At 38.5% G+C, this 16,221-nt stretch overlaps 2 protein-coding genes across 2 annotated transcripts; one reads left to right on the top strand and one right to left on the bottom strand.

Annotated features, from left to right (window-relative positions):
- Positions 1-506: 506 nt before the first annotated feature.
- On the bottom strand, positions 507-1,682 carry LOC119550813. Its single transcript, XM_037859754.1, has one exon. It carries the CDS (start codon positions 1,619-1,621, stop codon positions 758-760), a length of 864 nt encoding a protein of 287 aa, XP_037715682.1. The 5' UTR covers positions 1,622-1,682; the 3' UTR covers positions 507-757.
- Positions 1,683-2,071: 389 nt separating this feature from the next.
- On the top strand, positions 2,072-5,085 carry LOC119551433 (aminopeptidase N). The gene is made up of 5 exons (XM_037860775.1): positions 2,072-2,523; positions 2,578-2,733; positions 2,853-4,257; positions 4,312-4,814; positions 4,869-5,085. Exons 1-5 carry the CDS (start codon positions 2,072-2,074, stop codon positions 5,083-5,085), a joined length of 2,733 nt encoding a protein of 910 aa, XP_037716703.1.
- Positions 5,086-16,221: the final 11,136 nt, after the last annotated feature.

Here is a 16,221-nt window from a genome sequence, read left to right as displayed (position 1 = left end):
TATCAGATACAAGGATTAATAAAATCCAGTTGATACCCAGTACTGACCAGAAGTGTACTGAGTTAAGGCTTTTTTACTTACTGCTTTAGGGTTTTTTGGAACACACTTTTTCGCTTGACGTGTTAGCATTATTAGCTCTAAATATGCGGGCCGAAGGACTTGACCTTCCAACGCCCCTCCGTTTTCGAATATTAATTTTAGTATTATATACTATCTTTAATTTGTTAAAATATAAATAAATAGCTCTATATATTTTCGCTACTAACTACGAAAAGACCTTCATTCTTTTTTAGGGGTGCTGTTTTAAAGCAAAAATAATGCGTCAAAACTGAATTGCTTTAGTTCATAATGTATCAACTATGGAAAACTATTATATTAAATATTAAACTATGATATAAAGTAGAGACACCTAAATCCTATATAATTTTAAAACCCATTTAATTTGTTTATAAAATAATTTAATATAATTTCCCAATAATTCATTATCCAAAATAAAAGAGTGCACGTAGAAAAAACTTTACTAAAATTACAGTGAAAGCTGACACACAACACACCTCTCGAAGTCAGGCTTTAAATATATCAGGTTGCCCTCCAGACCGATCAGTTCTCTTCAGACCTGAGTCGCGTAATGTTCGCAGTCGGTTAAAAATAATGCTTATTCGGTTTTGGCGATCGTTGAACCAGCATTGATTGGCACGTGACTGCAGTTGCTTAGAGTGCCTCAATATAAACACCTTATGAACACAGACAATTCGGGTTACTTTTGCTGAACCGGTTTCATAAATTCTATAACGCGAAAGTTGAGTGTTTTTGGACTGAAGCTAACCAGCTTGAAGCGGTGCACTTTGTAGGAGTCCACTAGCCAGCCATTCTCCTGCTCTTCACTTGCCATATCTTGAACTAAATCCGATTCCGATTCCGAATCTGGAGGATCCACTCTGGAGGATTCCCCCAGTTCTTTGCAGAAGGTGAGCACCAGTTCGGCTATAGCTAGTCGGCAATTGTTCGGATCGAACTGTTCTTCGATCTGCGAATCTGCCAGGACGCCCTGAATCCGCTGGATCATTTGCTGCTTCTCCTCGGCACTACCAAGATCCAGCAGATTCCGCAGGCCGACGAAGAGCATGTCCACCAGGACATAGCAGCGTCCGTCGATCCACCGACGAACCACTCTCACCGGAAGGGCATGTCTCAGGTGCTCCCTCTGGAAGCGCACCAAGCTGCCGTAGGAACTGCGCACCTGGGACAACCCGTATATATCCGCCGATCCGCGCTCCGTGCAGCAGCTTCGGATGCAGGGCCAATCCGCCTGACGCACTGCCTCGATCATGGTGGCCGCCGCCTGGCGGGTGCCCTCCTGGAATCCGCCCTCGTCGAAGGCCACGCCCAGCAGGCGGCGGAGGCGCCACAGGCAGTAACGGTGCCTCAGTCCGCTGAGCAACTGCATCATCCCGAGCTTCCAACGGAGGCGTCTCCTGGACATGTGGCACACCCCGCGGTGAAGTTGCAGTGCTGCGGGGTGGAGCGATTGGCAAGTGGTTGGAGTGTAGCCATAGCCACCACCCCGCGCTAAACACATAATTTTGGAGGTGCTCGAACCACGCATAAACCTCAAAAACATATTCCAAACAAAAAAGACTAACCAAAGAATTAAATATAAATAAACTGATGAAGAGTGAGTCAAAGCCTACCTACAGTTTTACTCTGAATTATTCGTATTACGAAATTTGTATTCCATTGCTAAAAGTTTTATAACTTTATATACGATCTTATACTCTTCTACGCTGGAATATCTTATATCAGAGCAACTATATATATTATATAAATATATATATATGTCACGTATAAATTGGTATATATACAGTTCAATTGGTTTCTGTAAAATGATATTAGAAAGCAGTGGTTAAGGTGCATGGGTATATATTTTCCTTATATATAAGGTGCATTATCATTATCAATCATGTACCGATTGATTAGTTGATAAACCATTCTTACTTCAGGCCTAGCATTTTGTAAAACCTTTTAAAAAACGACATTACTGATCAGTAAATTCCCATTTTTCTTTTACAGCATGTCGCAGCTCAACAAATATTTATTGGTCCTCTTGATCCTGGTAATTCCTTCTACATGGGCTACGTACGATCATTATCGCTTGCCTAATGCACTGGAACCTCTACACTACAATTTGCGAGTGCTTACCCATTTAAATAGTACAGATCAAAGATTTGAGGGCTCTGTAAAAGTAGACATTCTAGCAAGGGAGTCGACCAAAAATATAACTTTACACTCCGCAAAGTTAAAGATAGATGAGGATCGTACGTTAGTTAGGTCTGATCATGAAAAAATCAGCGTTACTAGCATTGAAACAAATGAGGTGTATAATTTCTATACCCTGCATTTAAGTCGTGAATTGGAGAAAAGTAAGATCTATCAGTTGGAAATGTACTTTGAAGCCAGGTTAAATGATTCCCAAAGTGGCTACTACAAAAGTAACTACACGGATGCGATTACCAAAAAAGTTCAGTAAGTTTAAAGATTAATATTTCATGGGCTATGTATATAACACGTTTGTTTTAGTCATCTTGCAGTCACCCAATTTTCACCCACATTTGCCAGGCAGGCCTTTCCCTGCTTTGATGAACCCTCCTGGAAATCTACCTTTAATGTAACTCTGGGTTATCACAAAAATTATACGGGTCTTAGCGGTACACCCATTCTTGCATGTCAAGATCAGTAAGTATATACTCCCTCTGTACAATGAGATAAAGAGAATTCTTACTGTCCCTATCTACTTGTTTTAAAAAAAGAAATTTCACAAAGTCAATATAAACTTTTACACATTATTCCTTCAGTGAAAGTCTGGAAAACTATGTTTGGTGCGATCACGAGCCGCTTCTGAAGACCTCGACTTATTTAGTAGCCTATGCTGTACATGATCTGAAAAACGCAGCCACCCAAGAAAGTACGACCCACAACAGAGTGATCTTTCGCAACTGGATGGAGCCAAAGTTATTGGACCAGGAAATGATTTCCTTGGAGATAGCTCCCAAACTGTTAACATTCTATGAGAATCTATTTCAAATGGATTTCCCCCTGGTAAAAATTGACCAGCTTACGGTGCCCACTCACAGATTTACGGCGATGGAGAACTGGGGTCTGGTCACCTACAACGAAGAGAGATTACCCCAAAACATGGGATATAATCTCCAGCAGCAGAAGGATCGAACGAGCTCTACTGTTGCACATGAATATGCCCATCAGTGGTTTGGAAATCTGGTTACCATGAAATGGTGGAATGATCTTTGGCTAAAAGAGGGTCCGTCCACCTATTTTGGCTATTTGGCATTGGATGCCTTACAACCTGAACTAACAAGAGGTGAACGATTTATAGATATGGATTTGGCAAACTTTTTTGACAAGGACTCGAATGGTAGCGTACCCGCTATTTCAAAGGATGTTAAAGATCCTTCAGAGATTCTCGGACAATTTACGGAATATGTTTACCAAAAGGGATCGTTGACCATGCGCATGTTGCATAAGCTGCTTGGAGAGGAGGCATTTTTCCAGGGAATTCGTTCTTATTTGAGCAGATACTACTTGAGAAATGTGGATCAAGGGGATCTCTGGAACTCCCTTGAAGAGGCTGCCCTGCAAAAGGAAGTAATTCCCTTGGACTTTAGTCTGAGTAGGGCCATGGATTCTTGGACCCTGCAGGGTGGATATCCGTTGGTTACCCTTAACCGCAACTTCGAGACGGGTAGTTTAACCATCAAGCAAACAAGATTTTTCAAAGGTCAGGAAATCGGCAGTGATTCATCCTGCTGGTGGGTACCCTTGAGTTTTATAAGACAAAATCTACCCGACTTTGATCAAACTATCCCAAAGTTTTGGTTGGAGTGCCCTTTGGCCACACAAGAACTGCAGTTGCTGGAAACCCCATCCTCCGATGAATGGATCATCCTCAATCCTCAAGTTAGCACCATTTTTAGGGTTAACTATGATGAAAAAAACTGGCGCTTGATAATAAAAAGCCTATTGAATGATCCCAACTTTGGTGGTATTCATAGATTAAACAGAGCTCAACTGCTAGATGATCTCTTGGCATTGGCTGCAGTGCAAATACAGACATATGATATAGCCTTTGATCTTTTGAGATATCTGGAAAAAGAGCGGGAACTTGGACCCTGGCAGAGGGCTGTAAATATCTTAAATAAACTGGGACCTTTATTGGATGATAAGGATGCAAAGCAATTTAAGGTGAGTTTATTTAAAGTTTTGTTTACCATAATTAATTATTATTTATGTACTTAGATCTACATGCAAAAGTTAATATTGACCTTGTATAAGAGCTTTCCAAAGCTATCCGGAATAACAGGATCAAACACTGCCATCAAGGATATTCCATTTGCTGATTTTGTGTATTCTCAGGCCTGTCGTTACCACGTAGATGATTGCACCAATCAGGCCAAGATCCTGACTATATCCCATCGAAATGGTGACAATCTGGAACTGCCCTCCAATTTCCAACAGGTTGCCTACTGTTCTTTTTTGGAAGAAGGAGGCGATTCGGAATTCGAGGACGTATACGGACATTTCCAGAACACTACGAATGAATCTCAAAGAAGGATATTGGCATCGTCTCTCGGTTGCAGTCGAAACTATACGAATTTCGAGCAGTTTCTGAACTTTACTATAAATTCCGATGAGAAACCTTTAAGCGATTGTTGCATGCTGGCAGTAAAAACAGCTTTGAGTAGGGGACATTTGGTTAGTCCCACAGGGAACTATATCCTAAGTCATGCCAAGATTTTGGGGTAAGTTTATCATATATCATATTACGAAACTTACCTTAATAATCCTTTCTTTAGTGAAAAATTCAAAAAGAAAGAGCTTACAGGACTCTTGCTTAGTTTGGCTGGAAATCTTCGAAGTGCGGAAGAATTGGAACAACTTAAGGTGCAGTTAAAAGGTATCAAGCCCTTCGAAGAAGCTCTACAAAAAGCACTTCATCTGGGAAAAATAAATCAGAAATGGCAGAAAGACTGTTCCAGTGATTTTATTAAAGCTATTGGAAAACGTTTATAAAAATTGTACTATTTATAAATTCCCAATTTAAATGCAAATGATTTAATTTAATTCCTGTCTCAGTTATTGTTGTTAAATTATTAAATTTTCCCATTTCTGATATGTTTCAAGTTAGCCATTAAGTTGGTTGATCAACTCTAAAAAAATATTAGATAGAAATTATATTAGATACATAAAGTTTTTCAAGAACTTTCTTCCACTTACTTTCCTTACTTGAAACCTTACTATTTTTAAGCACACGTATCCTGAAATAGTTTGAAGGATTTTCAGGGGTAGACACCTGTGTCCACTAATTCTGGCCAAGATTCGGCGAGCTGTCAGGTTCCATGCTCTCGGCATTAATTAAGGCGATGGCGATGAAATCTTGGAGCCGGCATTGAAAGGAATAAGGAATCTGAGTTGGGTGGGGTCAGGGGTCAGGGAGTGGGACTCAAGGAGGCCGGCTGTCAGAAACGGGTCCTGTCAGGACTTTGACTGGTGGACGTGGATTGTGGATTGCCTGACACGGGACACGGGAAACGGGACACACACCGACACTATCCATCCAGCAGCTCCTTTGTTTTGGCGGAGCTGCTTGGCTTGGTCCTTTCTGGCATTTGACGTTTACACGGGTACGTCAAAATATGTATTCCTCACTGCCAAATGCCATATACCCACCGATGATGACGATGACATGTGGAAAGAACATGGAAATGGCGGCCCGGCATTTAGTTATCCCCTTTGTTTGTCATCTGAATGGGATTCCAGCGGATCCTGGGATTCACAAGCTGGCTGTCAATTAGACAAATTAATCGGTTGTAATTGATGTGCCAGGGGGTTAATGGATAGCAGTGCAAAAGTGAGACTTAGGGCGTCAATCAGGCGAAAGTAACTGCCAATTGCAACCAATTTGATGGCCTATGCAATCTTGTATCGCAGCCACTTAAACTTGCAGTTACCAAGAATCACAGATTTGTTTTCTTTGTTGACTGCATCAAGAGGCAATTAGGAATATTTGGCAGGATTACAGCTGACAATCGCCTGGAGACGATGAAATCTAATTCGATTGAAAGCTTAGCCATCAAATTAATACAATTAATAGAAAATATTTTGAGCTGAGGAGGAAGTTTAGAAGGACATGTCATTTTGACATGCTGCTCATGTTGTCCTAGATGAATTTCTGGCAAAATCTAAATCAATTAAATTAACATTTCATTAAAAAGGCCGATTTATCAATGTCATGTTAGCTTAAAATGTTGTTTCGGAAAACATTAGTTTTGTTTATTTCTATTAATTAGGTTTTGCTTTTCAATAAACATCACATTGAGAATTTGTCTTGCCAAGCAATTTAGGTTCATGTTAAATATCTATATATAACCACTAAAAAATTAACATGACATTGAGAAATGGATCCCAAGATAATGCTAGCCTCCCGAAATAAATACCTTCCCTTTTATTTTTACCACAGGCAATGTTTATATTAAAAACTACATAAAGTCATTTAAAAAATTCCCTTGACAATCATTCGGAAGTAAAGTTCGTTCAAGTAAATATCGCGCTGAATCAATCAATTGATGACCCATAATTGAGACCACAAAGGAAATGCGTATGCACATACATCTTATATATACTGTGTTTATGCGATGCCGAATTCACGCTTTCATTTCGCGATTTCAGCCGGTTCGAGTGTGCATAAACGCCATTTCGTGAATTCGGCAACACACGAAAGTTGACTATGAATTCAATCTCAAAGCGTGAATTGGTGACAATTAAACTCCGGCAACTCTATATAATTATCGGAGTTGCCACATCGATATAAATACATAAATACACCTTACATTTAACAAATTATTTGTTCATTTAGTGCCAATGGAAACTAGTTTTCATCTTTTATTTTGACGGTAAAAAGATGTTATATTGGCTTGCACATACTTTATCTTTAATATTAGCAAGATTATTTCATGCGAATCGAGAAAAAATAATCGGTTTAATAATCGCTAACACCTTTTTCCACCGGTCCGGCACCTCTGTCAGCTGAGATTGATAGAATGCATGAATTCGGCGGTGTCGCATAAACAGGAGCAAATTTTATTTCACGCTTTTAAGAAATCATGAAACCCTTAGCATAAACATAGTAATAGTATGCATCGTTATATGCCGCGTTAAAAATTGCCGGAAAATGCATGCATAAATGCAAATGCAAATGAAAAGTGGCCCTGTCAGAAAAATTAACGCTATTAATGCTTGTTAAAAGCGGTTATTAAATTAATTAAATGTGATGCCAGCTTGACGTGCGTGTAGAACAGAGCAGAAACAGAGCAGAACAATTTGGTCCAGTTGATGTGCAAATGTTTTTCGACACACACGGTCTGCGATGCCGGATTATTTCATGTTAAATATTTACGCTGGACATCGGCATTTTAGCGCTACTTTTTGCTTATTTATTTGTCACAAATTAATTGAATCTGAACGCGACGCCAGCAAAAGAGAATACGGCGGAAATGTCAAATTAATTGCGCGACTGAAGTGTCCTTTAAAAATTATATACAGATTGTGCTATCCAAAATAATATGTTCCAAATTTTTCCTTTCTTAAATTTCTTCAATAAAAGGTTCAGCGTTTTTGCTATTTCTTATATTTATTATTTCTAGTATATATATATAATTGATATCTTTAAAATGTCACATTAAAAACTTGTACCTTGCTGGTTAAAGAATGTTAATATTGATTCATTGATACCACTAAACATTTCCTTTATGCTCTTGAGAGCTTAAAAAGTTATATTCCCCCAATTTAAAATTGATGTATTTTTTTATTGCCCCACCTCGAGGCTAGTGTGTAAGTAATTTCAGGGGAAAGTTTTATGCCTGGTTGGCTCTTTTGAGTGCAGAATGCCTGGGGATAATTCTGGATTTCAGCCGGAATACGCCTTGGCTGCAGTTCGGGGATCCTTCAGCTGCCGTTGCAGTTTGGCACACAATCAAATTCTGAACGTTAATTAATATGCATTCAGTGTCTGGCAGGGCAGGGATCAAATTATGTAATAGCCGCATTAAAATTGAATTTCTCGATGCGTGCCTCGCAGATTGCTCCTGTGTGCGGGTGTATCTATCGTTGTCTATCTGTCCAGTGGTTGTGCGAGTCCATAGATACACACATACATGGACTTGGATTGCTGTTCACGTGGCACACTCCTCCACTCGCTGTCCATTGGAAAATGGAAAATGGTCTAATTACCCCTAATTGAATACGACAAGCTTATGCCCCATCTACCCCATTTAAGTGAGACAAATTATTTGTGTGTAGCTGCAATTGCAATTCAATTGGAGTGTTTAGATTATCAATTCCTGGCAACGATTGTCGATTATGCCGCATGGCCGGCAATCGGGTCAATTGCTACTCCCAAGGAGTTGAAAACGTGATTACCATTGTGTTGCAAGGTTTTCTTTTGCTTCACAAATTGCTTTATAAACGGCTGTCAATTGTATCAAAGGGAATTATTAAGTGATGAGTGCTTCTAGCAAACATATTATATATTTAAAGGATTTTGAAAGAAGAAAAAAAAAGAAAATAATAGATATGATAACCTATTATTAGTTTAAAATTTAAATAAAATTAATTTAAACTTTAAGTAGTTAAATTAAGCAAGTGGAATATATTGTTGCATACTTTTTGGGGCATCTACAGGACACAATTGTATCGACTTTTTTAGGTCCTTATTTAGAGCATATCAAAATTAATAAATAAACAACGTTTAAAGGTCTACGCATTGGCTACATATAGTATCACTCATACGTACTGTTGCCTTTTATCAAAACCATACGTCACGTATGAGTAATATTTCTTCGGTAACTAAATCTTGATATAAAATTATTTTTAGTTCTCGAATTCCTTTCTTGAACATTTAAATTTACCAATTTTAAGGGCTAGAACAAAGTGCAAGTTTTAAGACCATTCTAACAACTTGAAATTGTAGTACTAAAGCAATAAGTGCTACTAAGTGTTATTTAAAAACTCCTTATTTTATTTCTTTTATAAACAGTTTTTTTTATGTTTTCAACTATGATAAGCTTTCGATATTTAAAAAAATCTCCTTTTATTACTAATTTTCCCTGCGAAGAGCTCCTTTCATAACTTCTTGAATACATCATTTTAGAATGCAGTTTAAAGCCCACAATGAACTTGGAAACCTTTTCACAGCACTGACCTTTTCACCTGCCAAGTTTTCTTTGAAATTAAGTCCGTGACTGGGAAATATATTTCAATTAGTGCATTTTTTCCCCCTTGTAAGCTTTGCAGCTTCATTGTTCCTCGGCTTTCCGATTTTCCATTTTCCATTTTCCGTGCTGTGCAGCTGGTTTGTTTGCCTTTCGATGGGAGATGTCGATGCTTTTTATTGTCTAACTTGTGTATTACATTTTGTTGATGTCGTAAATTAAGGCAGGTCGGAGGTGGGAGGTGTTCATTGTTCGTTGTTTTAATGCCGCCAAGGGAAAATAAATTCATTAAAAACTTTTGGCCAATGTGAAAATCCTCTTTATTGACTTTGGCCGGTCGGTTCGGTGGTTGCGTGTGCAAATATTTATGCAAATATTTCTGCACTGGCTAGCATGTTTTGATTGTGCGGGGTCTGTTGCATATTCACAATCCGAATCGAATCGATTTGCTGACCAAATGCGAGTACTCCAGCCGCACCCCGACGCCCTTATCATAATCAGAGTAAAAACTTTTCTTACTTTGCTTTACATTTATTGCTTCCTACCCCGCAGCCCTGGCACTTTTGTTTGAATTCTGGGCGGAAAGAAATAGAACGTGAAAACTATTTCTTGCTGGCGCCTCCAGGCTGTGAGACATTCAAGAAAGTTGCCACAAAAGTGGAAACAGGACCAGCAGCCCGAAAACTTCCCCTTGTCCGGCCAAGAGAGAGACGGACGGACAGCCCAGGCCAGAGGCGGTGAAAAAGGGGTACAGGGGGGCAGGGAGGGCAAAGAGATGGCAACTTACAAATTTAGATTACGAGGCAAGCACAATTGCCACACATGTTTGCACAAATGCTGGCTGGATTGTTTAATTTCGTTTAATTAAATTGCAAATATTTTATTGCTGCACTTGCAACGGAAATTTCCCTTGTAGAAGTTAAATTTGTGTGGCGCCATCTGGCGCAAGCAGCATTTTAGTGGCATTATTAGTAAGTGTGTGTTTTGCAATCTTTGGAGTGCGTAAAAGCATTTGTAAGCATTTTGAGGATCTGCAGGATCTTTAAAAATGATTTACATGTTCAAATGATTAATTTTTGCAATTTATCTAATTTTTAAATCATTTTGTAGTAATGAATTTATTTACTTGTTGTATATATTCTTCAAATCCAATACATTTCCCCATTTTATACACTTGAGTGGCTAATTATTGTGATAGCTAATTTCCATTAAATCGATAAGCAATCATCGAAATGGAATCGCTCGACACCTCTATAAATATTGAGAGTGTCAGCCACTTGATGCTAATGCAAATTTGACTCGTCCAAGTCATGTAACCCATGCCTCAATAATTCACTTGACCACCTCAACGAGCACTTGATTGGCCCCACTTTGTGTGGGTTCTGACCTTGGCAGTGCAAAACAAATCCCCCGACCTCCCATTTGGCACAACATTGGCAACAAAAACAGAAGCAACCAGCCGAGGAAACGGCATCGAGTTCCCTTTTTCCTCGAGCCACTTTCTCCTCCTTTTTCAAGTCACTTTCTCCAGCTCTTCTATGTGTTTCTTTTAAGTGCCTCTTATAGTTGATTTCTGTTGTTGTTTTTGTTGTTGGCAAGTTTCTGTTTACCCTGGAATAGAGCAAAAAGAAAGCGTCCAAAGAAAAACACTTTTAGCACGCATCGAAGGGAAAAACCAATAGGAAAAGGCTTCAAAGTCCAAGACCATGACTAGGAAGACCTCCACACCGCTTTTCTACACCTGACTTTAAGACAGAAGGAAAAAGATAAAACTATTGTGGATTTGAAATATATGCAATCCCATGCTTAAGCTGAGGAAAACTATAATTTTATTTGGGACATGTTTACTAATGGAAATTAAAAACGATATCACAAATTTAATTCTATATATCAGATAGGTTTACTTTAAGAAATATCTACAAAGAATTCTTAGGAATTGAAAATCTTTCAAAAAGGTGGTTAAAAGTATGTTGTCAAAAATACATTTGGGTTTTAAATATATCATAACATACTTTTAGACATTTCATAGGAGGGTTCATATATATGGATATTGATATGCATTTTCCGTGTATTTCTCATATCCAATCGGAACTACGTTTCGCCACTTGATACTGGTACACAATCAGGCTAATCTGGCTTCAATTTTCGTTCGCGGCAACTCTGCTGAACAATGGAACCCCAGCCCTATATCCTTTTGGCTCCCATTAATCCCCCATGACAACTCGTAAAATTTTAAAGCATATTTACGGGCGGCTGCTCATTATTTTGATGCGCTTTGGCAAATACATACACATACATGGCTGAAAAGGATGAGGATGGGGTATAAAATTTGGTTGGGGCTATTATAGAGAGTGGGAAGAGCGGGATAACATGAAAACTGGAACCGAAACTGGGACTGTGATGCATATATGCATATTAAACAGACCGCTTTTATTCGCCGGCACATTCTGACATCAAATTTGATTGTCTGCACAGTGCTTCTCCCTATTCTATATCCGAGGAACCCCCGATTTGCCCCACCCCTGATAGCCCGTCGTGAATGCATATGCATGAAACGGCATTATTTCGATGCTGCAAACAATAGACCAAAAGATCCAAATCTCTGTCGCTCCTGCTCCTGCTTTTGGTCCTGTTTCTGCTGCTGCTTTTGCTTTTGCATGTGCTGCTTTTCCTTCTCCCGATCCTGCTCCCTCTGCAAATGGGACAAAACAACGCGTCATCCTGCCATTGTGTATGCACTGACAGAAATTTTGGTCTAATTAATGGGGATAATCGGGAACACACATAACAAAAAGAGATATATCTCTAAAAGTATGATATATATAAAGCATATATGCTTTGTAACTCAATCACAGATATTTAAAATCACTCAAAAACCAAAAACATATTTTCTGAACTCGTAAGATCTTAGTATAAATATCAAAACTGCAGAGTTTTTATTAGTAAAAGGTGTCTTATGCTACAATATATTATGAATTCGATAGAACTAAGTTTTATTACCACAATTGAAGAATTTTTAAACCCCTTGAGATTTTTTCTTACTTCACGATAATAATAACGGTGGGTCTATTATCCCATATACTATTATCCCATACACATATACTTTAAAAATTCCTCAATGAGAAAAAAGGTAAGAACTTATATTTTTTAACATGGTAAGAGTTATCTAAAATTTACGTGTTGTATATTTAAATAGCTTAGGAAAATATTTAAAATATGGATCTAAGAAAATAGATAGTAATTGATATTTTTAGAGCCCCCTTCTCGACTTAGTTTTAAACTAAAAGCAGGGATAAGATCTATAAAACGTACTTTTAGTTTAACATGCGGATAGAAAAACGGTCCGTATCATTATAGGACTTGTGTTTTCACAAGGATTGTTCAGGTTCATGGTTCATCCGGTTTAGGATGGTATTTTTCCCAGTGCATAATAACCATGGGGTGGTCGAACCACCCAAAACAGGATGCTGCGAGTGGAGAGCAAAGAGTGGGGTGGATTTAGCCACAATTCATGCGGCTGCATTTGCCTAAGCGCCAAATATTAATGACGCTGCGACGATGACGAGGTCTGAAATATCATCAGCGGAGCTGGGTGTTGATTTTAATGAGAGACCGAAACTGAGGAGTGCGGGCATGTCATTGTGATGGGCTGGGGAGTGGGGTTCATTTTGACGGGGACACTGTGCTTATCAACGCCATCAATTCTTCCTGCTAGTCCTCAAAATTAGGGGTGTTTATTATTTTTGATTGCCGGCACGCGTCCAAAGAACAATAAAAAGAAAGCGGAAAAGCGGAGACAAATAGCCCGTCGAAGGGGTAAAATGTCCCATTGTTTGAGCCTCAAATTGATAGCGCGTGTGCAAATTTCTGACTGTTGTTTCCTAACTGCTTTATTTTTTTGCTTATTGCCTAATGACTCATTTCGTGTCTCGCCGGTGTCCCTTTCTTTTTTATCTTTCCTTCGAGCCTTTTGTTTCGCTCAGGGAATACCCCTTTTTTCGAAAAAGCCAAAAGTTGGAGGGTGTGAAAAGCCAAGCAGACACGCTGTAGAAATTTATTTGGCACCCTGAAATTTCCGCTTGCAGGAAGAACTTCTTGAAGAGGAGTAAAGTAAAGTAAAAGCTGGCACAGAGAGAGAAAAATTGTAATTATACTAACTCAAATTATATGGTTAACAAAAGTCATGGAATACATTTAAAACATGAAGAGAAATCCAATGGCATACACTAAAAAAAATTAAGGGAAAACCAATTAAACCAGTAAAATGTACTATTTTATAGAACGGAGCCTAAAAGTATGATGTAAAAAATGGGATATGGAATTTCTAAGGTCTTATGCACTCAAACTATATTGTAGCATACTTTGAGAAATCTTTTTAAAGATATGATTGTAAATATAGGCTATATTTATATTAAGTAATATTTTTCTACCGTGCCCTGATGATCTGGCCAAATGGCACGTTCTGCTTCCCGTTTTGAGTGGGTTAAAAGGCGAGGGTGGAGTTGCTGTCGAAGGTGGAAGTGCAAGTGGTCCGTAGACTGCAGTTGAGTTCCCCCACTCGAGGACGCATTCACGGGCGCTTGCACTCGCAATTAGCGCAAATCAGGCGACGTCAGATGGCCCTCGGGGCTCTCAATTTGCCGCTTAACTTGCAATTGAATGACACATGCTCAGAAGCTGAGCCAATGGAGTCACAAGTGGAGCAACTAAGATGAGAGTCGAGAAGTCATGAAAACAAAACAATGAATTCAGAGGACGTGAAGGGCTTATATTTTCATTACAATTGAGAAATTAGAAAGGATAAGAACAAGGGGAAATAAGTAATCTATATATCTCAAGAACTGTTGAGATGGTAAATAAAAATCTCTTAAAGCGTGAAATGTATTTGTATTTACATGATAATTTAATACTTATATGTATATTGTATCTGCGAACCACAGAAAATTCTAATAGTTTAGAAATTCTTAAAGAGGTGTCTAAAAGTATGCTATGAGAACTAGGTCATTCTCTTTATTTAGGACTAGCGTACTTGAAATATATCAAAGCATACTTTTTGACACCACTTTTAATGTGTTTTAAACCAGAATTGATGTTTGCGGCATTAATAAATGAATTTTTTAAATGTTTTTAAAGAAAAAGATGTTGCAATGATAACATAACATTACTTTTGTAAATAAAAATGTGTAATATTCCTACCTACATAAATATATCCCTGATTTTAAAACCCTTTTTCATTAATGCAATATTTGACTCGTAATTCATTTCTTTTCAGTTGCTACCCCCATAGAACCCCATCCACTTCTCAGTCGCAATGTTTTGTACCACTCTTGAAGCATTACTCTTTTCTTCATTGTTGGTTTACTTCTTCTACGGCTTCTGCTTCTTCTGTTCCCTTAAGTTCTGGTTGTTGTAGTTGCTGCTGTTAAGCATTCTTATCGCCGTTGGTAGCATTTCCGTTCCTTCTTACTCGTGCATTTTTCATTTCCGCCTCTGCGTCGCGGCATTTCCCTTCATTTTTCACACATTCTGTATCCCGCTGCCCCTCTACGCCCTACTTGCCATATATATTTCGCATTTATATTATTTTGTAATGTTTATTTCACTTTGAGAACCCTCTCAGGAAAGTCCCTCCGCCCCCTCTGCCACTCCTCCTGGCTTTGACACTTTCGGTTAAGCCTTTAAGGAATTGAATCTCTAGATAAGGGATTTTTTGGAAATGGATCTTGCAGATTAAAGTGCTTGGATGTGCACCCACTTGGCAAAGTGTCCATCTTGATTGTCTTGAGAAAAATACTGTAGTGGCCAAAACTTAAAATCTGTGTAGGTTACCACAGAAATTAGTGCTATTTTGAAATCACTTATGAAAGTGTCTAAAAGTATGCAACAATAAATTTTGAACTGAAAAATCGTTTTTTCACAGCATACATTACATTAGTAATTTTAAAGCCCAAGGCTTATTATTATAGTATTATAATAATATCGCGGAAAACAAAAAATAAGATGATTTATAGGCAATGTATAATTTTTTTAGGTAGTTATATTAATTATTTTTAAGCAAATATTCAAAAAATAAAGACTTTAATCTGTTCCCGCAAGTACAAACATTTATTTTGGGTTTCCTATAATTTGTAAAATATTTTAACAAATTTAAAACTTTGTAGAAGAATTTAATTTAGAAATCATGAAGCCATTGTATCTTGTTTTGGTATAAACTTTAAGACTGAAGTGCCTGGCTAAATATATGGACCCACTCCCTGAATTTTCCCCACAGCCTGTCCATTATGATTGTTGTTGTGTGGAAAATATTGTCTGGTCGACAATTTTAGGGAACATTGTTGCTGGGCGCCATTTCGCAGACCGCAGACAACGACGGAATAAATTTGGAATGGGAATGAAAATGATGCCCATTGTCATTAGAGGAGGCTTCGCCGCCAGAAATCTCTGGCGATGGCTACTACGGCAATGGCTATTTCCAGAAGTTGACTATGGCAGCCAAAAAGGCAATTCCAGAAATTACTATTTGCATTATTTTCACGACAATGCCATGGCCAATTCATGGCAAATAGAACGGAAGCGAATCCAAGCGGAGAAAACTGCGAGGAAATCAGGGGAAAGCAGATGGAAGCAGCTGCTACAATTGACGGCGTCTGGGGAAAGATGAAAATTGATTTTAATGCCACGAATTATGTTATTTGCGCATGTTATGGACATGCAGGAAATGCGAGGAAAAAAGCCCGCGTTCAGTAATATCAGCACAAAAAAAAGGAAAATAAAAGGAAACTGAAACGGAAACGGGAAAACTCCGAACAGTACTTTGCCATAAGCTGAATCACCCTCACCCCACGCTTCGCACACACCCATAATTATTATGATTATGAACTCGACTAAATTACAAACGACTTACGTGTGAATGCGTTGATCCCCCATCTCATCATCTTCT

The sequence above is a fragment of the Drosophila subpulchrella genome, chromosome 2R, assembly GCF_014743375.2.
Source record: "Drosophila subpulchrella strain 33 F10 #4 breed RU33 chromosome 2R, RU_Dsub_v1.1 Primary Assembly, whole genome shotgun sequence".
NCBI lineage: Eukaryota > Metazoa > Arthropoda > Insecta > Diptera > Drosophilidae > Drosophila > Drosophila subpulchrella.
The sequence above is the reverse complement of the archived record's forward strand: the minus strand, read 5'-3'. Positions and strand labels throughout refer to the sequence as shown.